Below are 26,286 nucleotides of genomic sequence, written 5' to 3' on the forward strand. Positions count from 1 at the left end.
TGGTAGGCAGCTAAGTGCCTTTTCTTCACTACTGAAACTCAGCCTCTAACATTTCATTCTTTATATGTGCTTAATTATCCCAATAAAATAATAAGCACCATTTGAAACTTACGAGGCTTTCCTTGAAAGCCTGAACTGACACAGTATTTGTACACTAGGTTCTTTAAAAGCCTTACTATGTTTTACTGGTTTGATGTTACACTGGAAGTGAGAAATAAAATTGCCATTGCTATATTTAATTGACATATCTAACTAGTATATCTAATTCAGAAACATTCTTGATGGCATGTGGGGAATTGACAGCATTCACAGAACACAATTACCACACCATGAAATTCCATGTATGCAGAAAAAATAATCAGAAGATAGCTATCGCAGTATCGATTTCCACGCAAGCATCATCTGTGTTCACGCTGTAAATGATAAAGGATCAGGTATGGGAAGTGCCTCTCTGGATTGTAAATTGATCACAGCAGGATCATTTTCTTCTAATAGGTTTTTAGATTTGCATATCGTTACATTATAGTCGCCACTTGAGAGCATACAGTGTGTGCATAGAGATACTCTTTTATCTGACTTCTAAAGTTCTTCCTGAACTTTGTGATCTTGGCAGCCTTCCCATTTCCATGTATTAAAATATCACATTCACAGAATGAATTACAATCAAGCTGGAAATCGTATCTCTGATTGTTTGACTTGAGCACAGAATTAAGTGAAGCAGACAAGTTTACACATTTTAATCTTTGAAGAATCATCTGCTGGTTAGAAATTAATCTGATATTCAGATGACCCAGGATCAGTTCAACATGCCCTCTGCAGTCAGTCCTTATGCCCTTCAGATGCACACTAAAGACAAGACACTCAGAAAATTAGACACAAGCATGCCTTAGCTTTTAGTGCAGATGTGCAAGATGAACCTTAAATTAGGTTCCTGGGTCCCCTGTTCAGTGGTAGTAAGAATGAAGTACTTCATGTGGGGTTTCACATCAGTTATTAGTTGGATACTATCCTACCCACAGAACGGCTCACAGGATCTGCGCTATCCAAAACAAAGGAGAAATAGAAATGTAAAAAGAATTGAGTAGGGCTCAGAACATTAAAAGAAATAATTAAATGTTCCAAAATTACTAGGCAGGACGTTGGTTAGAATGTTTCATCAGTGTTTATTTGTTTATTGTTTAGTAGTAATGAAAGAGTTAAATTGTCAACAAGTCCACACAGGTGCAGTTGTCTAGTTTTAAGAACAGAAATGGAAAAAACCAGTGAAATTGCAAAACCTAAGTACATCGTAAAAATGCAATTACTAATACAGTTTTGAAGATTCTATATAGTGCGTTATCTACAACTCACTCTGCACAGAATGCATTTGTTACTAGGCAACCATCTAGTTAAGTAATTTTATTAGTTTTACTCTGTATCCAATGAACCCTGAAAACACCGTGATCTCAGTCCTCCATTTAGAATACACTTTAAAATCTAGAGGTACTGAAAAAATGTAGCCAGAAAGCACCCTTAGAAGCCATATCATTCTCCCTCGGCTAAATATTAGGTATGCATTACTTTGTCTTAAGAAATGACGTTTTGCATATACCTATTAAGAGATTTCTATACCTGGTACAGTGTCAGTTTTTCCTGACTGACAGAACGCCTTTTCATGCTCTGCCTATTGTTTTGTTCCTAAACTAAGAAACAAAAAAATATCTCTGAACCTTTCTACAAATTAGTTTCACTGCTTTGCCATAGTATGAAAGACCAGAAAATGTATTACAATCACTATTACATTTTAAACTCCACAGGTGTATCACTAAATTGGAAAACAGTAACCTATCAGTAATAAAAAATGAGATGCAGAATGACTTCCTGACATCCCTTCCACGCACAGTAAGAGAAAAGCTTCTGAAGATTAATCAAAATGTCTGATACATAACATTTTCCAAACAATAGAGATTAGGTTTTGCTTTAAAAAAGTAGTTTTTAAAAAGTAATTTTTTACACAACAAAAGAAAATAAGATAGACTCATGTAAGACTCATTAGACATACGGCTGCACGACATACTGCCCGAAAGTAACACCACAGAGTAGCAAGAAAACATGTATTAAATTTATCACAAGCTGATGAACTGACAGATTTTAAAAGAACTTATAATTGAAAAATAGCCATTAAAAAGGGATTCCTCTAATTGCTTTTTAAGCCCAACTCTATTCAATAATTTTATTGATGATATGCAGTACAAACTGGTGACAAGAAAGGCAGGTGATTGGCAGAATTAATATAACTGATGTGTGTGTCAGCCATACAGATAAATCTTGGTTGATAGCCCCATTCAAACTAAATTTCTTTTAGCTCATTCTGTAACAGGCCATAGCTGCAAAATGAAACACCATTCTCAGGAAACATTCTTATATCAATGAGCTAATCCTGCAGCAGCTATTAAGAGGTTTGTCTGAAGATTTAACAAACAAGAACCTAAATGCAAGCTCCAAAGAAGATGTGTGAACAAATTAAGTACACACAGTTATTAAAGGTATAAAAGGGATAGAACTGCATAATTGAAGGGAATCCCTCTACCTCTGTATCTGCCAGAGCCAAACTAACACAAAAGTTCTATCTATATCCAGTTCTCCTAAAATGTTTTACAAATACAATAGTGAATGTAGGAAAGTCCAGTGAAAAAAAAGCCCCACAACACTATAGTTTGAAATGGAAAAATTATTGCAGGAGGCTTCAGTAACCTTGTTTGGTTTATCCTTTAATAAAAGATGCTGAGCAGCTTGATTAGTTTATATATGGAATATCAAAGAGACAAAAGACTAATAGAAGTCACTTAAGATGAGAACTGAAGAACCAAATGAAATGCCACTGTCATTCTAGTCCTAAAAGACCCTTATAAGAATTACAGTGGACCATTATTTGATAAAACATATACAGATCTAAGCTGCTGGTTTTATGTCATTAGCTATCAGTCTTGACTTATTTTTTTAAACTGATCAAATTATCAAAACTAAAAATTCCTAATTTGATAACAATTAGACATTTGGCTTTGGGTGAGAAACATCTGAACTTTGCCAGTGATCTCTAGAAAGAGGTAAAAGAGTGAATGAAAGGGACAGAAAAAAATAGGTAGAGGAAATAATAAGGCACTACAGATATTGAAAATGCAAAGAAAGACCAAAGAAAATTACAGTTGAAAGGAAAAGCTCCTTAAATAGAGGAGCATGAGGAAAGAAAGCTCAGAAAGGAAACATGAGAATTTCCAGGGGAAGAAGAACTCCAACATCTCATGGCCACTGCAGTCAAAGCTGCCTTTGATCTTCACTTCCCCAACAAGCCCTTCCTTTCTTGATGAGTAATAGGTACAGCACAGCACCTCTGCTTGTTGAGTCCTTTATTGCCTGGAGGAGGCCCTTCTCATCAATGTATTCCAGGAATCTCCTGTATTCCTTGTACTGCTGTGCTAGCCCATCTACAGTAACTTTGTTGATCTAATACAAAGACATAAAGCAACCGAAACTTTAACTTGAAAAATGAGACAGTGCTGAGAACAATATTTGTATGTCCAAGATGGCAGCTTTGGTATCTCAAAATCTGAGAAAGCTTGTAATATGGATTTTCTTTTAATTTATCATTCTCAGATTGAGAACAGGTATCAAAACTTGTGTATAACTCTGTATATAACTCAAGTGCAGTATTCAGTATGCTTTTTTGTGAAAAAATACCCATAAGCAGCAAGAAAGTAATCAAAATTTCTGAATAATTATAACAAAATACTTCAGTGGCCTGTAAAAACCGTAAATTTTTTTCTTTCAAGCTAATAACCTGAGTATATTACAGTAGTGTGGAAAGTTTGATTAAAAAGTTTAAGCATTTCAGTTTTACATCTGCATTATGCTCTGGACTAAAACTTTAAACATCAAAGCTATAAATTGGATTCAAATAAGTTGTTTGATGTTATACCTACAGTATATAACAGAGCTCAGAGCAATTTTCTCACCAAAATGTTTAGCAAAGTCAATTTAAATCACTTGCAAAAACATTCTCTAAAATTTGAAAAGTGCAAACATGCACAAATATGCCCTTCATTCTGCTATGAGTAAAACTGTCAGCAATTCCAATATATATGCTCCTTCCAGGTTTAAATAAAACCTAATTCTAAAAAATGCCATAAGTTAAAATGAGCGTGTTAAAGTCTTACAGTAAGTGGTGTGACTCAGTGTTCATCTGGGGGAAACTACATCAATCATTCAAGTATTTTGAGGTACAAATTAGGACAGACCTGCTAATGCATCAGGATATTCCTGCTTTAAGAATGCATTTGGATAGCTGTGTGGTTTTTACCTCATATCAATACAGATCGCAAAACATTCTTTTCTGGCACAGTTGTAGGCCCAAGTGTCTAGTTGAATACTAATTCTCAGAAAGACAAAAAAGCCCAAATCCACTGTCTTTTTTTTCTGTTGTACACCACCTAATCAAAATACCCCTCATATCTCCAACGAAACAAGAGAGATGCTTTTTCTCTAAGACAGGATAAACACCCCTGCAAAAGGTAAAAGGCACTACACATCCTGCCCCACACAGGAATCATGACATTGTCTCATATACAAGCTAGGGAAGCATCATCCAGATGGAACTACAGGTACATGCATATTAGAGTTGCTATTAGTGATATATAGAAAAGGATGAAGTAGCATTCAAAGGAATTTATTACAGTTCTGTTCTAGAAGTGATACAAGAAATGACTGTTCCAGGTCAGATCAAATATTATACTGTTTGAATGCACTGTCTCCTGCAGGAGCCAAAAGTGACAGTACAGAAAGTGGGAAAATGTCAATGATATTTACCAGAATAGATCTCAGTTACTACAGCCTCCAGGTCTGATCTAGTGACTACTACTCTGCAATGGATTTTCCTCTGCATTACTTGTCCCTCTACTACAAGTGAAGAAAAAATAGTCAATATTTTGGATGTCTGAAATCAGTATACAAATCAGGTAATTAATTTTAGCAATTACTACAGTGCTGTAATTGACATACGGATATTTCAGATTAATATTGTCCTTGGGGTATTTTTTGTTTTTCAAGAAGTGAACAATTATTCTTACTTCCTGTGTGCATGAATACTGAACAAGTACGATATTTCTATAGATATCAATGAAAAGCAAGTTCTATAACTACTTTCAGAGAGGACTGGAGAGGAGATTGAAATCATTGAAGACAGAATGACATTCTCCAGGGATGGGCTAAATATCCTGGCTTTTTTTTCATGCTCCAGGGACATTTATGAATTTCTATCAAAATACATAAAACAGAATTATGGGCAAGGAACAAAACCAAGGAAATGCAACAATATTTTTTTTTCCTCAGAAAGTAATATTAAAACATTAGATGCCATTTTTTTTACACTTTGAGCATACGTAACAGTTTTTTCACTAAACTCCAGGAAAATTCTTCTGAAATCAGATACATTATGTTATCTTTCTTTATTGACTGCGTAAAAGTTCCAGTAACTTCACAGCTGTGGATGTATACTGCAAACTTCATAGAACTATGCCTGCAAGCTAAGATGCTGAAGTATAACATTTCAGTGTAATTTTAAAAAGTAATCCTCTTAATATTTCTTCATATTAAAAAAATAAAACAATTGTACAAAACATCTCCTGTTTCTTTGTCCCCGGGCTCTCTGGGAAGCTTGCAATTTTAAATATTTTTGTCAGCAATTGTTTTCTACAGCACAATTCTAAAAAATTCTACAAGTAATTTTGCTTTCTTTTTAACTGTGGTTTTTTTTCAGTGTACCTTTATACTGTTAATTTTCCCTCTCCTAAGCTACCTACTTCTAAAGATACATATGGGTCTCCATTACTGTCTTTCTTATCAAATTAGAATAAATAAGGTGGTGAGATGGTCAGTTTCAAGATTTGTGTATCACTTTATCTCCCAACTGTTTCACTTAAGGAAGGGTTACAACTAGGTAGCTTCAGCTCTAGATGAATTAAATTCCAACTTGGTAGGTAAAACAAACCTTGAAATCCCAGGAGATTAAACCACCCTTTTTTAAAAGAGCTATTTTTAAAATGAGTGCTGAAGCAAGATACTGCTATATTACAATAAATGCACTAAAGATAGGATTCAGTACCCAGAACATAATTTCCTCAGATTTTATATTCCCTAAGTTACCTGCACAGGCTTGACAGACAAAAAAGGGAAGGATGTAAGGGAGATTTGTGTCCAAACAAAGCAGAAATGGAATGCCAAGCTGAGTAATGTAGGACAGATAAAATGGCTCTCAACATCTATATTGGACAGCTGAAGCCTATCTTACAAGTCTCAGAAAATTTCACAGTAAGAAATGAATAAATCTTGCAATCTGACGTGAAGAAAATGATTAACATGGTCACTGCTAAAACCTGAGATGGTTTACTAAAAAGACACCTAAGAAAAAACAAGGTTATCAAAACTATTTAAGAAAGAAAATACAACATCAAACAGCTCGAGTTTAGTGCCTTTGAGGTACTCTAAACTTAGATTCTTCTAAAGAATTGCGACTTATATTGTTCTTTACACAGGAGCTTTACACTTGCTGTACCAGATTAGAGCAGACATTAATTTCATTCTGTTCTTAGCAGAGTTGGAATCAGATGACTCAAAAAGCCTTAACAAGGTTAATGTAGCCTTACCAAGAAAAAAAGCATCTTGAAAGCTAAGTGCTTTAAACATTTAACATGCTACAAATAGAGCCATAAAAACAATAATTTCATTTTCATTTGCTACAGGTTACTTGTATGGATAGAGTTTTGCTCTTCATGACAAAAAAAAAAAAAAATTTGCACTCAATCCTCCCTCTTCCCATTATTTATTTTTCCTAATTCCTTCCTTTTTATTCATCCCCAAAATCTATGTTTTATTTTATGTGTAGAAGCACATCCCACCACTGAGACCAACCTTATTTATTGCCTAACTCTTATTTCTTCTTTTGTACAAGATTCAAGGAAAAAAAATCGCTTTTCTCCTTTTTTCCATTTCTAATCTTAGTATTTAGAAAATATCACTAAATCATAGGGAAAAACAAAAGGACCATTTATGCTAGACTAAAAATTATGTATTATTTTTCTAGCAGTGCTGAAAGTTTTACCTAGATTTAAGACACTACTCTTAAAACAAAAAAAGAAATTCTACTAGGAAAAATGCTAATTGAAAATAAGCATCCCTGGCAAGAAAATAATTTCAATTCTGGTTGTGTCAAAACATTAGCCTGATGATTATTTGCTTAAAAATGTTTAATTTTCTTGTTACCTGTACAGTAGAATAAATTAGGCAAATAAATTATAAATAAAGAAACAGAACTGTAATAAATTATGCATTCTTGGAATCTGATAGTTGATATAATACAGAAAGAAAAGTAGAACACACAAAAAAAATCCACATTCTAAATATACAGATTTAAAACAGAATAGCTGTAAAATAAATTGTAAACCTCCTAAGCATTTCTATTAAATTGTCTAAGCATGTTACCCTTTACAGTGATATCTATCTATTCTTGACCAAAACAAAATTATTTTGAAGATTTTTTTAACTCCTACCTGTCGTAAAGTACGTGCTACTATACTTTCGAGTACTGGTCCTCGGTCTTCATGCAGCAGATGAACTTCATCAAGAATCAAGAGTTTTACCAGCTGAGAGAGGGCTACATCACCAACACTTTTCCTTGTCACTACATCCCATTTCTCTGGAGTAGTCACAAGCATCTGGTAGAGCAGGAAAAAAACCAGAAATATTAAGCATATGCAAATTTATAAAAATATAGTAATTTAACATACAGCAGAGTAAATGCAATGTAGAACTTGAAGTTATCTTAAGTTTTACCCACTTTTCATATGAGGCAGAGAGTTTGTTCCATCTACATGTGTTGGATGGCCATTAGAAAAATTCAGTATGGAAAACCATATAATAACTTCAAGCTGTGCCCCATTTGTATACATTTTCCACATGAAAGCATCGAAAGAGCAATCCAGAACAAACTACTTATATAATCATTTAATGGTTGTGTTTCACTAAAATCATCTGTGATAAAATATTTCTAAACTTCACAGCACAGTAAACAACTAAGACCCCCTTCTCATACCTAAGCTTGACCTAGTAGTTCCCAGTTGCCTAAGAAATGCTTCCTCCCTAAGGCATACTTTCAAGTTGTATCTTTTTATAGTTTAATCCTTGCACTGGTAAAACAGATTGAACAACTTCCTGTTGTTTGATTGAACAACCAGTCCTGGATATGGTAATTTCCAAACTTCATTGTTTCATGTTGGTATGTCAGGCCATTTCTCCAGTCTGTCAAGGTCCCTCTATATGAGAGCACAGTCCTCTGGCATATCAGGCTCTTCTGTCTGCTCAGTCAACCCATATATCAACAACATTCTTTATGAGGACCTTATGGAAAACACTATCAACGGCTTTACCGAAATTTAGGTAGACAATATCCACTGCTTTTCCCACATCTACCCAGACAGCCATTTCTTGATAAAAATTTATCAAGCTAGCCAAGCATGTCTTCCCCTTGGTGAAGTCAAGCACACTATTCATGATAGGATTTTCTTGTCTGTCATGGACCTGGAAACTGTTTTTAAGATTAGCTGTTCCATCACTTTCCCATATGAGGCTGACCAGCCAGGCATTCCATGGGTTCTAATTCTTGCCCTTATTGAAGACAGGAGTGACATTTGCCTTTCTCCAGTCTTTGGTCCCTTCTCGCAGTTAAAATAGCTGATCAAAGATTATCAAGAGTGACACTGCAATGTCAGGAGACAGTTTCCTCAGGACTTGAGGACTTGACATAGTCAATCAGACTATGGACATATGTGTCCCCTATTCTCTTAAGACCTGATCTTCTTCCACACTTTACTTTCCTCCAGTTGCTGGAACTCAGGATTCCTGAAGGCTGGCCTTGCTAGTAAAGACTGTACAAAGGAGGCATTCGTTACCCCAGCCTCTTCTGGGTCCTGGGCCATTCATAGGCTCCCTGTCTCATTCAGCAAAGGGGCCAAGATTGTCCTTAGTCTTCCTTTTGTTGCCTATCTTGTTTTCTTTGATATTCCTGAGCAGATTCAGATCTGTCTGGACTTCAGCTTTCCTAACTTCAGTCCTGGATGGTCAGACAATGTTCCTGTGTTCTTCCCAGACTGCATGTCCTTGCTCCCACACTGTATGCATGCTTTGTTTTTGTGTATGACCTGGAGCAACTTGTTCATTCCTGCAGGCCAAGCTCCTATTAATTAGTTTTAGCCCAAGTTCCTATTCACTGGGATGGGCCACTCTTGGAAGAATATTACCCAGCTTTCTTGGTTTCTTGAACACTCTCTTCCCTCCAGGACCTTATCACATGCAACTTTTCCAAGCAGATCTCTGAAGTGGCCAAACTCTGCTCTCCTGAAGCGCAGGGTTGTGAGCTTCCTTTCTGATCTGTTCCTCCTCCATCTCAGGATGTTGAACTCTAACATCTCATTGTTGCTATGTTCAAGTCTGTCTTCAATTTTGACACCTCAAACAAGTTCCTTCTTCTTCATGAGCTACAGCAAAGCACCTCTCCTCCAAGTCCTATCTACAGAGGAAGAAGTTCTCATCAGTGCACTCCAAGACCCTCCTGGATTGCTTGTGCTGATGTTTCTTTCAAAATATATATTAAAAAAATGTTTCTTACAAAAGACACTTATTAGTACTTTTTATTCTCTTGGTCTTCTTCACAAGATATATTCTGATGGTATTTATTTATTCCCCTCAGAAAAATATTTTTCCCTGCACTGTCACACAATATTGTTCCAGTCCAATTATTTTACCATCAGAATATATCAGTCTTTACTAATTACCAAAAGCTACTCCTGAAGACACTTTGTAATATTACAGAAAAAAGATATTCATTTCCTGCAACATTTAAGACTTTACACATGAAAGACTCACTGAGTCACTATTATCTCAGAGAGTGGTGGTATCCGGGGGGGTATTTTCATGGTTTGTTTAAATATTACTGGGTGCATTTTGTTAGCAAATAGAGATTTTTCAAATGCTTGTACAAAATAGTCGGTGTAAAAACGTATGTCCATAATTTATGAACCGAAATGTAACACTACTACAGATGCAGCTGTTAGCACTTTAAAATGAGCCATATCAACCACAAAATATTAGCAGCTGTACTTCCACAAAACATTAATTAGCAAACAGCGAGGAAATATATTTAGCAACGCATATTAAGGCTTTAAGGTGTGAAATACTACAAATGCAAGCTACTTAGCTAATTTGCTAAATCTAAATTGACAACATTCAGATCACAGCTTTTTTTTTTAACGTCAGTCATGTTATCAGGATATATATTTAAAATTGTGTCAGTAATTCTTCTGTTTCTGAGTGATGACTAAATATCTGTTATAATGATGTTTTAGGTTGATCTTATTTTAAAATAGCAATGTATGCAAAGCAATGACCTGAATTAAAAGCTATACCAAATGAGACAGTATATCAAGCAAGAAAATAGATCTCTAGAGAATGTTTTGCTAGAGAATATTACATCTATTTTTCAGACAGAAATTACAGCTGGGGAAAAAAAATTCTCAAAAAACCCACCCAAACAGATCAGCTTTGTAGTTGCAAATTACAAATTGAATTAAAATATATAAAAAGTTATTTAAAAATATCAGCTAAAAGAAACTGCTATCAGCAAAGACTAACGAAGATTTTTTTTTTCAATTAAAATAATAAACCAGACAGCATTATGAGTCATCTCATTATTAGTTTTAAATGCAGTAGTGGCATTTCTTTTTATAATTAATTTTCAGAGACAGTATATTTTGTCCTTTAGTTTTAAAAACAAAACCCAGATTCAGGGAGTGGATTCTGCTTTTTGTTTGGGGGCGAGAGAAGGACACAGAAACCAAATATTAAAAAATATTTTTAATATTTTTTTCTTTTACATGGACTTGAGTTCTCAGCACACTGAGAAGTGTGTTCATTTATATTGCTATTTCACCACTTCACCTCTTTCAGTATTTCAGAAATAGCTAGAAAATAAAGTGTCACATTTGTTTAATGAACTGCAACTCATGCAAGATATTTAAAACTGGTTTTTGTATTAGGATATGGCTGAATAGAAATGGGTTAACTGTCAATATTTTTACAGAGAGAGCCTTGTTAAGGTTCTCTATGCACACACACTTCTCTACTCCCAATGCATTTATGATTATCATTTTTTCTTCCACACTGACTTTTTCTGTTAGGGAAACATGGGCTTTTCACAAAGTCTTCAGTCTTAAGTGAGCATTGCCACTCAATTTCACTACTACACCAAAGGAGTTACCTGTTTAAAAGAAATAATCCAAGTATTTAAATTCAAAATTATGTCATTCAGCTTTGGGGCTATTTAACATATCCCTAGATGGTTTTACATAATTTTCAGGTAAGAACTCAAACAAAAAAATTTAATTATTTCACTTTGAAAAATTATGTCAAAAGGGACAACACTATTTGATAACTTCAACACCAATTTACAGAATTTCAAGAGACAGTGAAAATGTATTTTTCTATAATTGCATGATTTGCTAATTATTTTTGTCAGGTTCTCTTCAGTCCCCTTTGAAGCCAGATTTCATGGTAAAAGGAAGTTACACTTTCACCACAGTTTCAGAAGATCAACATGTTGAAAATGCTGGGATTTGTCATTGTTTGGGGGTTTTCTTAATCTGAAAAGGCTCATTGTCTTACTAAAATCAAATTATCTTCCATTAATTTCTACAGGGCCAACATTCATTTCTAGCAGTTGGCACAGCTTGGAAGGTTTATGTTTTCAATAGCTTACTCTCAATTATTTGAATTTCTTTGCTACTTTCAAGTTCTCTCAAACACATTTTGCCCGTGACTAGTATCTGTTTTCTGCTTGAATAATTCGGACACTCACTCTGAGCCTAGAAAAACTATTGTAATTCCCTCAAACTTACACTCTCACAGGTCCAAACCACATATGTAAAGATTTCAGAACAAACTACATAAAAACTTAGTTATAACATGCCATACAAAATTCACTGCTTTTAAGTTCTTCAAGACCATTTTTGAGAACAGTTTTTAGCCACTTAAGCCTTTGTCTGTCACTCATTTGACCTGTCATCCCTTTCATATACACAACAATAAATCAAAACTCAGATGCACACCCTACCTCACCCCCAATTTCCTAACTACTATAATTGCCATAAAATAATCAGAAAATACTTGGATCACTCTTCCTATGTGCCAGATAATCAATCAAACCATGTATAAAGTACTGGTTGACTCAGATCTCAGCTTAAACATCAACTAGGATGATGGGAAAAAGCCCCATGCCCTGTGCTTGAGGATGATTATTTAATTATATGGTTACAGAGATTCATGTAACATAAAAAGTAGAAAAATACCTTGCAATGAGACTGGGTATTCTGAGTATCAGCACCATTACAAAAATAAGCCTGCATGCTGCCATACTGAAAACAGAGCTGCAGCAGTACAGTGCCTTTACTGTGTACAAGATGTAAATATGGGTTCCTTTATTATAACAAAACAGTGAAAACATAGAATAGAATGGTACACACACACACAGACACATTCAAACATTTGATATATAAACTTGAATTCATATTATTATACATGTTGAGCATTAGAATCTATCATTCTTTCTACAGGAAGAAACAGTAGAATAAACTCATGAACAAATCCAGAGGCCTTTGCATCAGGAAAATATTGTGGATGCCAAATGATCACAATAATAAAGCTTGCATTTTATGGGAAGTTTCCAAAATGAAATTATCTTCCCAAAGCTGGATCAAGATCCAGAAATGTATCATAACCATATGTCATCTCATACCTGCAGCACAATAGAGGTATTTTCATATTGAAGATACCTAAATAAAAGCACTGCTTCCTCCTTGAAACCATCTGAATTCTGATAAATAAACAGCAAACATTTAATTTATTTTGTATTTCTCTGTGAAGTTCACAATATTGCTTCTCAAAACATGGATTAAACTGCAAGAAATACAAGTTTCTACTGTAATTTCATCCTTTATTTGCTTTATCCTCTTAACAGCCGCTTCTTATTCATTTTGCATTAACATTTCTTTGTACCTTTCTCACTTTCTATTAAGTAACTCTCAATATAACAGTATCCTTAGGAAATAAAAAAGAAAACTGAATCTTATTACACAAAAAACCACTCTGATGCCTGCGGCTATGTGAGCATCTGTTCTCTAAAGGCTTCCTCCTGTGCTCCCCCTGCTCAGTGACCAATGATGCTGGAGTTACTCACTTTGTTATTAGCACAAAAAAGTCTCATTGAAGACGTGACAGCCAAAACTAAGGGGAGGCAAAGAGACAGAAACAGCTGAAATATAACCTGGAATCGACTGAAATATTTATTATGCACTGGAAAATGCATGCTAGGTATTTCAGAAATTTGCCTTTTAACAACATGAAACAATTATTAGATACAACTGGAAAGAATTTTATCATTTGCAGATTAGAAGGAATTCTCTTGCTAAAATTAAATGTGACAAAATCAAGCATAATTCAAAGTAGAGGAATCCAGTACAGAATTTAGTAGGGGAATTTCAAACAGAACTGTTTTCTGAAGCATCTCAATGATGCTGGAGAAGAAACAATTTTAAGGCCTAATTCATTCATATATACAGGTAAAGAAAAAACATAGCATAGGTACGAAATACAAGCCCTATGGATCTAATAGCTTTGGAAGGCACGGAACCAGTCCCTTCCTATGTTCACCTGCAGTAAATTTGTCTCCAGCACAGTGATTCACCATGAATGGATAGCTATAAAGAATTCTGCTCCAGCCACTGCTGCTTTATTGTTACTATTCAAAGACACTTTCCCAAAGATCTACTTCTGTCGATTTCTATTAGTAGAACTTCCTTGTCTTTATTGTTTTCACCTTGCTACCAGTCTTTCCTACACTCCTGCTCCTTTACACACACTTACAACTTTCCCTTACCTCTTCCTAGGGGAAGCTTTGCTCAGTCACAGCCAGCACTCCTCATCTTCTGACAGCTTTTTGGCAAGAGGGCATGGGCAACCTACACAGTTTACTCAATTCATGCTGTAACTATTTATCTTGGTGGTTTGTTCTGGCAGGGAATTCAATGCAAGATCTTAACTTCTGCAAAAATGGAGACACATAAAACTACACACAACTACACACATCCACCCAGAGCAAACACTCATTGGAATGCAGCATATTTTGCAATTCTGTAGGCAGAGCTGCTATTCTGGGGCTTCATACAATTTGAAAATGTTTCCCTTCTAATAAGTGATACTTTGGAGTTTCTCACAATTTTTAATATTAGATAGCTGATATCACACCCCATGAGGGACTCATTACCAGTTTGGCACTCTTTGAGGTAAAACTCCATCAAAACATGTTACAAGAGCAGCAACCTGCAAGTCATTTTCATAATGTTGGTTTTATTCCTCTTTTTATTGCACTCTTACTCTGTGATTTATTCAAGCATTTAAAAAACCTCATGTGAGCTGGTGCTCAGGCAGGGAGTCGAATAAACATACAGAAAGTAAAGCAGAGGGCATCAATTCAAAACAAGAATCTGAGGTAGGAAGTAATAAATAATGAATGCAAGTATTTTGCTCTTCATAGATCAGAAACAACCATCTGATAATGTGTTTAACATAGTTAAAACAGAATTATGTTTCTAGTAAAGCAGATTCCTTGATTCCTTCTATCCATACAAAGATATGCAGATGAGCAGTATGCTCATTTAGTTGAACAGAGGATGTTCTAACAAATCTGAACAAGACCATATACACACACACATACAGATATATATATGTATATGCATCTTAGAAGCATTTAATAATAGGGCTACACTTACAAGAAGTAATAACATAAAAGACTGAGTTCATCATGCTAGGAAGACTTACAAAAGAGGTGCATTATATTGATGCATATTAGAAGGAATTAGTAAGTCACCAAAGCTAGCAGCAATTGTCAATCAACAACAGAAATCAACAAGGGACTGTAATAGCTGTCACTCAGAACTTAAAATATCCAATGACTTTTTAACTGAAGCAACATAACTCTGTTCAGCATGTTTTATTTTATAAGTCCTAGGAATGCACAATGGTTTCATTCCTTTACAGAACCCAGCTATTCCACCTAATGAAAAGGCAACTGATTGACAATGTACCAGCACATTGACTTAGCAGAGCAAGATACTTATGACATGTTCTGTTGAATTGATTTTTTTCAATATTACTTTATTTGTTGCATACTCAGTTTCATAATTATGACTAACAGATTTAAGTATGTGAAGATTTAAAATTTTATGCTTTCAGCACAATCCTGAATGTCCCAGAAATTACAAAATTCATTTAGAAGTTCCAGTACTACTTTTAGACCTCAATACAACAAACTCTGACACAGTAAAAATAAACTGGATAAGGCAGTACGACTTGTAATTTCCTTTTGTTGTTAATGTAAAAGCCCTTACCTTAAGTTTTTCATAGTCTTACTAAAAGAATATGGAGTAGTTACATTAGTCTGAGATGAAACTACAGAAAACAATGTATATTAGAATCACAGTAGTTGTACTGAGTAATAGGATACGAGCACCTGCTCTCTATTCATTTTTCCCACGAAAAAATAGTCTGTTTAAAGTCAGTACAAACCTTATTTTAAAAACCATAGTGAGGAAGAACAGTTCGCATGGTTTTGTGAAATTCATCTCTTATATTGTAAGATATATAATTAGCTACTCAGACTTCAAGTTTAAATAATGATCTAAATGTTTTAAAGGAGTTTGATCCAAAACATTACCCTCTTTTCCTCTTTGCTGTTAATTAGTTCACCAATTATAGTTTTACTAACCTCTGATATACTACTGTCAGGTCTGATTGATGCCAAAAGCTCCCTTAATCAAATCTGACAACTTTGAGCAAGTGCCTGTCTCTTGAGACACTGCATCCAGCCTGCTTGTTTTCAAATCTGCACAGTGTTATTTTGCATTTCCTTCTCCCCTAGCCCCTTTTTCATATCTAAAAGAGATACAACAGAATAACAACAAAACATGACTGTAGAATACATTGGGGTATGTTTTTATGTATCATTATAGGAATGCTTGGGATAAGATTGTTAGTTTGTTTAAGAATTTACAAGGAAAAAGTAAGAACAAGGAGATTTCTTGGACATGGAAGTTTCTGAGAAATCCAGTATTGTTGCTTTCTTGGTGGTTTTGTTTGATAATTGTGGGTTTTTAAAGTTTTTTCTTTTCCTTTTTCTTTTTTTATTTCATAGCTGCAAGGAAAAGGGTTTCAAAGTCATTACTCCTCTGTTCTGCAAGAAAACTTTAGGCTCTGGTTGCACTGCTTCAGGAGACAAAGATAAAAGACTACCTCAGCTCCCAGTTTTTTCAATTTATTTATACTGGTATGCTTTTAAGACTCATCACAGGGGTCCTCTGTATCTCATTAACTGTAAATATTAAAAGGTCCAGAATAACTTTTGTTGACATAGTAATAATATTTTATTTATTTATATTTTAAGACTACCCAGACTTTTCCCCCCTGTTCCGCTCTTGTCAAGCCTCACCCCAAGATGTGGATTAGCCCAACTTTGTATGAAAAAGGACCAAAGGGCAACAGAGACATTTTGTTCCAAATATCCTTTTTCACACACCTTTACTCAACATCATTATTTTCTATCACAGACTTGCATGCAAGAGGGAGCAAATTCATGTTTTTGTCATCAGGTTTTTTCAAGAATCAATGCAAACCAATCACTGCAATCACTGATATGGAGGCATACTAAGTGTAAGATGAAGAAAAAAGGCCTTGGTTCAGCTGAGATGCTGATATTAAACAGATACTGCATTAGAATTAAATTTTGTGACACCAGTTTACAAGACAACAACTCAAACACCAATTCATTTGCTTGCGTGCAAATGTGATTTCATGAAATTTTCCTTTCAAGTTTACACTCCAGAGAAAATTATGTGTTCTAATATTAATGATAACCAATGTTGAAGGTTACTGTAATAGACAGCAAGACTGTCATATTTATATTCTCTGGTTACATTAACTAAGAACTAGCATCCCCTTGGGATTTCAGCAGCATTCTTCAAGCAGCAAGAGGAAATACCAACAGTTTGCTGTCGTGATGAAAGGATCAAATGATACAGAGTTCCACAGGAGTCTGTGCACCTCAATATCATTGCATATTTTCATGAGTAATCCTAGTAACAGACTACAGATTATACCCACTAAGCATGACATTGATATTATGCCGGACAGAGCTGCAAACACATTGGATGATGGAGTGTGAATTTTAAAATATCTTAATATGTTAAAGAACAGATGCACTAATGTATAAGTCAGTAATACAATTTCAAGATTCTACACAGAGGATAGGATTTATCTCGCCTATCTTACCTGCTAACTTACAAAATCACCCTCAAATTAGATGTCCACGCTCCCTCTAGCTGATTCATTTCATCCATCCAAGTATGAACCACCCTTAGAAGTCTTTCCTCTACTGTGTTCTCCCTACGAGTCTAGTTTAGACCAGTTTAGACCAGTTGCCTAATTCTTACATGGCTAAAGCCAAAGCAGATGAATCTGACCCTAAGGAATAATCATCCAACAAATGCAAGATGCAAAACAACTGGCAAGGCAGTAGCTGGACAGCAAAAAGAGAAAGAGATCAGTCTGCACGTGAACCAAAAATGCTCTGCTGATGCAAAAATTGAAACCTTGGAGCAGAAATGCTGCTATTTGGACGTCCTAAATAAAGCTTCCACTCTGCTCAGCAGCAGTATGATCTTGGGGCAATGCATTATGTTCTGGGCAACTTATTTCAAGAAGTGCAAACTAACTGAGAGTCCAGAAGTGAAAAATGAGAATGACTAAACGTAAATGAAGCATGACCTTTACAAAAAGTTTAAATAAACTGATGCTTAGGCTAAATAAACGTGTCTGAACAGAGATAACTACAACTGCAAGAGACTTCGGAAAGCAAATAGCAGTGACTGGGGAAAACAGACATTCAGGTAAAGAAAGTGGTAATAACATTTGATTAGGATTTAGGTTGAAAATAGGTTTCCATTAAAAAAAAAAGAAATCTTCTAACAATGAAGAGAGGTAAGCCCTGAAGGAGATTTATCAGGAAGTTTAGGAAAGGTCCATGATCAGGGTGTTGCAAAATGAAATTAGAGTAATATTTATCAACAGTGAAATAGATATATTACATTTGTGTTCTCAGAAAAACAAACTAGATTAATTCTCATACTACTTTGTATAAAGATCAGCTTACAAGGTAAACAAAAACTTAAATTAAAAAACACATTTCAAATTTCAATAATAGGTAACTTAGGTAACTGTGTAGAACATATATCCTAGATAATATATTCTACTCTATATTAGTAATTTAATATGCTGCTAATACATACCCTGCTAGTACTGCGTGCTACAATATAAACAACTAGGCACTTCAGAATAACATGTTTTTTGCTATAATAAGAATACTTTATACTACAATTACATATATTTTAATTTCAATTTAAATTAGACTACTTTTTATTATAGTTATTGCATGTAAAGTGATTCTTCAGCGTCAGAGGTGCTTAAAATTTTTCTTTGCTGTAGCACAGAAAAAGCTGTATTCTAAATGCAGTCAAATTTAGCATTATTATCTCCAATTATTTGCAAGCATTAATTTGAAGTATAATGTCTGGGGTTTGTTCCACAAATAAATCACAATAAGTGCTAGACAACCAAGACAAATAAATCATAATAAATGCTAGACAAATTCAAGATATTCTGTTATGTGCAAAATGACAACTTAGACGACATAAACTCTCCATTGCCCTGATACTATTTTGTAATTTACTTGTATTTTTAACTGACCAGAAGCAGTTAAATGTGAAAAAGATCCAAAAGAAGCAAACATTCCCTGAGCAACCTGTCCTCAACTCTGCTCAAATAAGCTATCTTTTTGCAGAGGAATAGTCACTCAGCAGGCACAGCTGTTATTCTGCAATTTTACATCTAAATCAAAGATAATTGGACTTCTGAGTACATTTAAATTGTACTCTGGGAAAAGGGTCTAACTTAATGCATCATTTGCATTAACTATAAAAGACTGCATTTTCACCCTGTAAAATTTACTGTGCTTAAAAAAGTATTTGGAAGTGCAAAACAGTTACTAAGTAATTTTAAAGACGTGTAGACACCTTTTGCACAGAACCTTTTCAGCTATAAAAGGCCATTACACCAAACAGAAGTAAATCATTCTTCTAAATTCTTCATAGATAAAATATTAATAGTAATAGAGACACCTGAAAATCACTTTCTTCCAACTTTTACTGAAGATCCTCAGTGACAAAAAAGCCTGAGACAAAACCTATAATATTTTATTTGGTGTTTTAAATAAGTTCATTAGTTAATCATATGCAGATGAGCAGTTAGTTCATACCACAAAGTACTTCAATTTCAGATTCTCTTATATTAGTTTAAGAACTTAAATTGAAGAATTCTTTATTGTTGCTTATTGAGATCCATTGTACTTCACAATTTAACACTCAGACAATGTATTTTAAGGATTTTTAGTCTTAATTTTATATATAAAAATATTAAAAGAAAAATTCTTATTAGCATTTCATCACTAGAAAAGAAAATCCGAACTTTTTCTGACAAAATGTCATCTTTAATGATTACACAGGAACATTTTAACAGGTAAAATAGTGTCTAAAATGTTCCTTGCTCATCTTTTACTGATCCATGCAGTAAATATCAGATAGGCAATTCCATCAGAATAGACTAGTTTTGATATTCATGGAATTTCAGCAAGGATAAGGTTGGAAGCCACCTCTGGAGATCTACCAGTCCAACCCATTGCTCAAACCAGGGTCACCTAGAGGAGTCTGCTGAACACTGCACACAGACATGTATCTAGTATCTTTCAGGTCATACTCAAAGTCTTTGAAAACTCCACAGCTTGTCTAGACAAACTTTCAGTTTCTGATCACCCTCACCAGAAAAAAAATTAAGTCTCACATTTACAGAGAATTTCCTGTATTGCAGTGTGTGCCCACTGCCTCTTTTGCACTCACTGGAAACTGTTGAGGTCTGGCTCAGTCTTCTTTACGCATAAATAAACAATGTACTCAGATCACATCTATCTGAGCTTTTCCATACCCAGACTGAATGACCCCAGCTTGCTTTCCCTTTCCTCATGTGACAGATGTCCTATCCCTCAATAACCTTCATACCTCTTTGCCTGACTTGCTCTAGTATGTTCCTTGTCCTCTCATAAAGGGGAGCCCAGAATTGGACCCAGCACCACAGATGTGTCTCACTCACCAGGGCTGAGCAAAGAGGAACAGCCACCTCCCTTGAGCTGCTGGCAACACCCTTCTGAAATGCAGCCCAGAATGAAGGGGATGTTACTCGCTTATATTAATTTTGTTTTCCACCAGAATATCCGTTATCTTTCCTGGGAAGCGGCTTTCCATCTGACCAGCCCCCAGCCTGGATGGGTTCATAAAATTACTCCCTCACTCCTGCACAGGCATGAACTCTGGAACTTCGTGAGATCTCTGTTGGCCCATTTCTTCAGCCTGATAAAGTTACTCTAAATTACTGTGCAACCATCTGATCTTTCAACCACTCCTCCCAGTTTGGTACCATCAGCAAATTGCTTCATTTCCACACAAAGGATCAACATGACTTTTCAAAGGTAATCAAGAATGACCTCATGGTAACTTTGTCTAGGTCCCTCAGGATTTGTGGGAAAATATCATCAGATTGCATTAAGTTGTATCATACTCAGTTCGTCTGCACATTCCCTAACTGGACTTTATTCCAAGTGTTGCATTTTCCTTCTCTAGATTTTCCCATTGGTCTCTGGGGCTTGGGATTGCTGAAAACCAGGCCTAACCATAAAAGCCGAAGCAAAGAAAGCATTAAGTACCTCAGCCATTTACATGTCTTTTGGCATCAGGTACCCTGTTCTATTTAGCAGAGGTTTTCTCCAATTTTTCTTTTCCTGTATAGAAGCCTTTCTTGCTGCCCTTCACATGTGCTCCTGGGCTTTTTCTTACTTAATCCTGTCCCTTCAGCCTCAACTACAATCCTTCCAGGTGAACTGTTCCTGCATCCACCTCTTGCATGCTTCCTTTCTATGTTTGTATTTCATCCTGTAGGTCTCCTGACACTCTAGTCCATCTTGCTGATCATCAGGATGAGCCTCTCCCGAGTTCAGAGGAAATGAGCAGGAATACAATGTACAAAGGACTGCTAGAGAGTTTTAAAGTCTGAAAGCCTTTGAGTTTCCGTCTAGTTTAAAAAATACTGAAGTAGCTTATTGAACTCATTCACTTGCTAGGCCATTTACAACGGAGTGCAGAAAATACTGCTGTAATGTGCTACATTACATATAATACCGTTACACACAATGCAGTTTCTGAAGGACATTAAAATAAGACTCAAACTCAAGAATCATGCTGCATGACACAAAGGTATTGAGCTAACTGAACATATTACAGCTATAAAACTGGATCCATAATTTTTGTATATCAGCACACAACTGAATTAGAAGTCTTTGAAACTTTCTACTACACTATGAATTCTTCTCTCCCTCCCCCACCCCAATAACAAGGTTGCCCAATCAGGGCTACATTTATCTGTTTTGAGAGATGTAGCAGTAAATACAACTTGGCAAGTATAAGATGGAGTGTCTGAAACACAGTAAAAAAAGACCAAGTTAATGGAAGGAGCAGCAAAGAGATCTTGTGCTTAACATTGTGCCTTTGACAGGAAAAAGTAACATTTGGTTTTCACTGTCACTGTCTTAAGTATTTTCTTAAATGACAAAAAGCCGCAGTAAAACCAGCACACATCAAAAGTAGTGCCTATGAAGGCGCAAGAAACAGTCTCAAGTCTATTATTGAATCTTATGTAAGCTTCTGACCACCTAACACTGGGGTTCTAAATGCAACACCTGATATGAGAATCTACACAAAACCATTCAAATCTCTTTAAGCTCAGAGACCATAAGACTGTGATATACATAGATGGATGGATGGATGGATGGATGGATGGATGGATGGATGGATGGATGGATGGATGGATGGATAGACAGATAGATAGATAGACAGGTAGATAGATAGATATCCCCCACTTGAGTGGGGGATAAAAGGAAATAAATAATATAAAAGGAATAGAAAGCTCAAAGGCAGCCTTCCCTTAGGAGCTTCATCATTCTGTTGCAGAAGTGGGAGCAACTTACCAGCTCCAAACAGGCTTTCTTCTTCCCACAGTCACACATCTTTATTACACAGTAGCCTCTCTGATGATGCCGCTATCTGAAAATATGCTTAATCTAGCTTAAAACATTACAAATACTTCGCAACTCATGTGATTCAGCTGTCACTGGATGGTCACATCAATGCAGCAATACACCTAAAAATCCATCATGTCAGGACAGAATTTGATTCAACTAGTCCCAGTCATGCAAAAGTGAAGAAGAGCCTTTTAAAAAGTAAGTATTTAGTTACAAACCTGGCAGCAGAGAAAGGAAGATGCTGAACCCTTAAAAACAGGCTGAAGAACAAGAGTCCTCTCTCTTAACATACATTAATTTTGTATGTTCTATTTTCAGAAAAACTTCAGCATTGTTAATATCTGTTGTACTGAAGAAACAGATGCAATAATCTAAGAGTAATATTTTAGAGACATAAATTTAAAGAATGTTTACTAATTTGATATTTTCAATGCAATATCTTTAACATTTTACTTCATATTCACTTCAGCAACATTCTGCCACAATGAATTGAGATGAATCATTGACAAACAATGAATTTTGACCTCTATAAAAACAGACACTAAATATACTTTAATGTCATAAATTACATGTATTTTCAGTGTAATTTTACTTTAAATAGCAAACAGGCAGATTATTACCAATAATCATTTCTATACACATTAATAAATTATTTCAAATTTGTTAGCTAGTACTGCTTACAAAAATATTTTGAATTGTGTATTTGCACTTAATTTCATAACAATAATAAGCAGCAAAATTGATTTAAGATATTAACTGGAAAGCTATTAAATCAGATCTTCCCATTTTCAATAACTAACTTATCTTGTGTGTCTGATATCTCCACCTGAAAAATTCAGAAATCTACTTGATTCACCTGTAGGTGACACTGTTGGTCTTAGCCGTACAACCAAAGAGCAACAGCATTCCCGCAGTCTGGAACAATGGCGTTTCCAAACCATAAATATCTTTTTTGTTTGTTTTTTTATATTTTTATGCTAGTCCTTTTCAGTTCCATTGTGCCTTAGTTTAATCCCAGCCAGCAACTGAGCCCCACACAGCCACTTGTGCAGTCCCCTCTGGTGGAATGGGGTAAAAGTGAGGCTTGAGATGGAGAGTTTAACAGGTAAAGCACAAGCTGTGCACACAAGGAATTCAAAGCAGAACAAGGAATTCATTCGCCACTTCCCATTGGCAGCAGATGATCAGGAGACCCATCGTGTAACAGTGACTTGGGGACACAAATGGTCCCTTCGAATGTCCCCCCTTCCTTCCCCAGCTCTGTGAAGAAAGCCCTGGGGTATGAGATATCCCTGTGGTCAGTTGGGATCAGTTGTCTCAGCTGTGTCCCCCTCCCAATTCCCTGTGCACGCCCAGTACCCTTGCTGGTGGGGTGGGGAAAAAGGCAGAAAAGGCCTGGGCTCTCTTAAAGTGCTGCTCAGCAATAACAAAAGAACCCTGTGTCATTTACACTGTATCCAGCAAAAATGCAAACCACAGTCCACACTATCTGTTATGAAGAAAATTAACTCTATCCCAGCCAAAACCAGCACAAATTTTAATATCAAACCTCTTCAGAGACAGTGATTTATGTAAGTGCATAAAGTACAGATATATTAAAACTCAATATGCTCTGATAAAGCCTAAAGTAATGAAAAAATGTGCCCACTGGAGAGGAAAAGGAAAAAACTGAGAGTATATACTTGTAGCAAGGACTCCTCATCCAAATTGAGTATTTGTATTTCTACATTTAAGTGTTGAAGTACAATGCCAAATAGTTTATTACTTATAGGGAAAAAAAAAAAGAAAAACACTCAAAACTTCTGGTTTTAAAACAGTTTAAAAAAACTTCTAGCAGCCAAGTCAGGTATGAATATAATTATTTCCAATAAAAGGGAATACACTACCAAGAATGCAATTACAAAACAACTCCACCTTATATCCTTTAACTACAGAATACATGAACCAAACTTTTTCCTGTTGTTCAAAATATCTGTAATTTTATCTGGCCTCATTTCAACTAGGTTTTTACTGCTAAACCAAAAATTAACTCCCACCTTTCCACCCAATCAAAATAGAGATTTTAGCCAAGTGAGTCATAGCAAAGAATGCCAGTCAATCACACACTTTATCATAAGTAGGTGACATTTGATTATTAATCACAAAGTAGGTTAGTCAAAGCCCGCACTAAAATTCTACAGAATATGCAATTACAAAACACAAGTAGGCATGTTAGCAAAATAAACAACTGTATCTGTCTAATTGAAAAGTAAATTATTCCAAATAAAATGTAAATGCATGTCTGAAGAGTAGTGATTCTAATTTCTGAAGCATGGAAGACTGATTTTAGTAAAATCTGTCATAAATGCAGAAACTAATTTAGGTCACAGACAGCACCTTCAGTTTCTTATACAGGACTACTATTTTTTATTCAAACTGCTACTGTTTGATGATGCAGAAGTACTTTGCCCCACTGGCAAAATCTTAGCTGTCATAGGCACATATATTAATGGAAGAGTCATAAATCAGAAGGGCTTCCAACAATTTCACTAGGATATTGGAAGACTGATGCCAAAAAAAAAACCAAAACGGAAGTACAGTGCTACAGTGCTGAAAGCACAGAATGATAACATCAGCCTGAGAAAGCAATATCGTTGCAACAAAACAACAGAAACAATGCAGACAACATTTCAACCAAGCAACAAGCTTATTAACTGAACCCACTGGAAAAATATCCAACAATCTCTTATACAAGTCAAACTTAATTTATTTCCTAATAGGTTTCATCGGCAGAGACAATCAAGAATCCTACATGTCATGTCACAGAGTTTACTGCCTTTATTTTTGAGGGTTAAAGACTTCAGTCGAAGAATTAAGAGCAGAGGCCCAAAGTTACCTCTCTGCTGTTTAACATCAATATTTTTCACCTGCTTTACTATTTCCCAGGTTGGTGTAAGGAAGTAAGAAAACTGAGAAAACCATAGATTTCATAAAAATGGCACCCACAGAAAATTTCCTTCCTTGTTTTTAAAGGTCAGGAAAAAACACTACAGTGCTGAAAAACTGGAAACTCGTTCCTGACGTGAGGTAGATGGGCATACCAGCATTACAGAAGTGAGCCCAACCTGCAAGGAAGTGGGCTTCAAATATAAGGATTTTCCTCAGCTGCAGACTGTAGTAAGTGCAGATTCATCTAATCCAGGTTATGTCTTCATTTCCCTTTTGTTATTTTCTATTTTGGATCTCTGAAGAGAGTAACCTTAATTCTTCCTTCTGCTTATCCATTGAAACACTTTCAGGATTCCATTTTTCTCCCTCCAAAAGCTGAAGAGAATGAATTTAGCCCAGCTGAGGACTTGAGTGTTACTGGTCACAAACCTGAGTGTGACTGCTATCAACTGGGAGTGTACACTGCTTACTGGTGAAGAGACTGCCATGATCAGAACTTTAAAACGCCCCACAGCATTTCAAATCTTGCAGATGTACAAAGACAAATCCCTTCTGATTATATTTTAATTATTTTGCTATCAGAAGTAAACACTAATTCAGAAATACAATTAATATTTACAGAAAAAAGGAATTAAAAGTAAGACAGAAAAAAAAAAAAGTAACAGTCTGTGGCATGTCGTCAAGCCTCCTTGCCTCAAAGAGATCCTGGATAGTAGAGTTTTAAACACACTTTTCCCAGAAGATAGCATGATCAATTAATCAGGTAGCAAAATTTTATTTTGCACACTATGAGAACTTCTGAAACAATGGAAATACATATGGAAACAACAGTGTGAAGTGGAGATGACTTTGGGACACAGAAATCCTAATGCATAAAAAAGATTTTGATACTTCTTGACTCAGACCTCCACTTTAGCAAAGATTTCTGTTCTAAATATTTCAGTATATTTTATTGTTTTTTATTTGAAAGGTAAGGCTTAACCTCATTT

At 35.4% G+C, this 26,286-nt stretch overlaps 1 protein-coding gene across 5 annotated transcripts in view; it reads right to left on the reverse strand.

The window, feature by feature from the left end:
• Window positions 1–26,286, reverse strand: part of ASCC3 (activating signal cointegrator 1 complex subunit 3) — a 249,137-nt gene that overhangs the window by 150,096 nt on the left and 72,755 nt on the right. For all 5 annotated transcript variants that reach the window (XM_038133665.1, XM_038133663.1, XM_038133661.1 and 2 more), the window contains one exon: window positions 7,581–7,745. In XM_038133665.1, the coding sequence (XP_037989593.1) occupies window positions 7,581–7,745 (165 nt within the window). The remainder of the gene's footprint in view (window positions 1–7,580; window positions 7,746–26,286) is intronic.

Source organism: Motacilla alba, chromosome 3 (assembly GCF_015832195.1).
Source record: "Motacilla alba alba isolate MOTALB_02 chromosome 3, Motacilla_alba_V1.0_pri, whole genome shotgun sequence".
In the NCBI taxonomy this organism is placed as follows: Eukaryota; Metazoa; Chordata; class Aves; order Passeriformes; family Motacillidae; genus Motacilla; species Motacilla alba.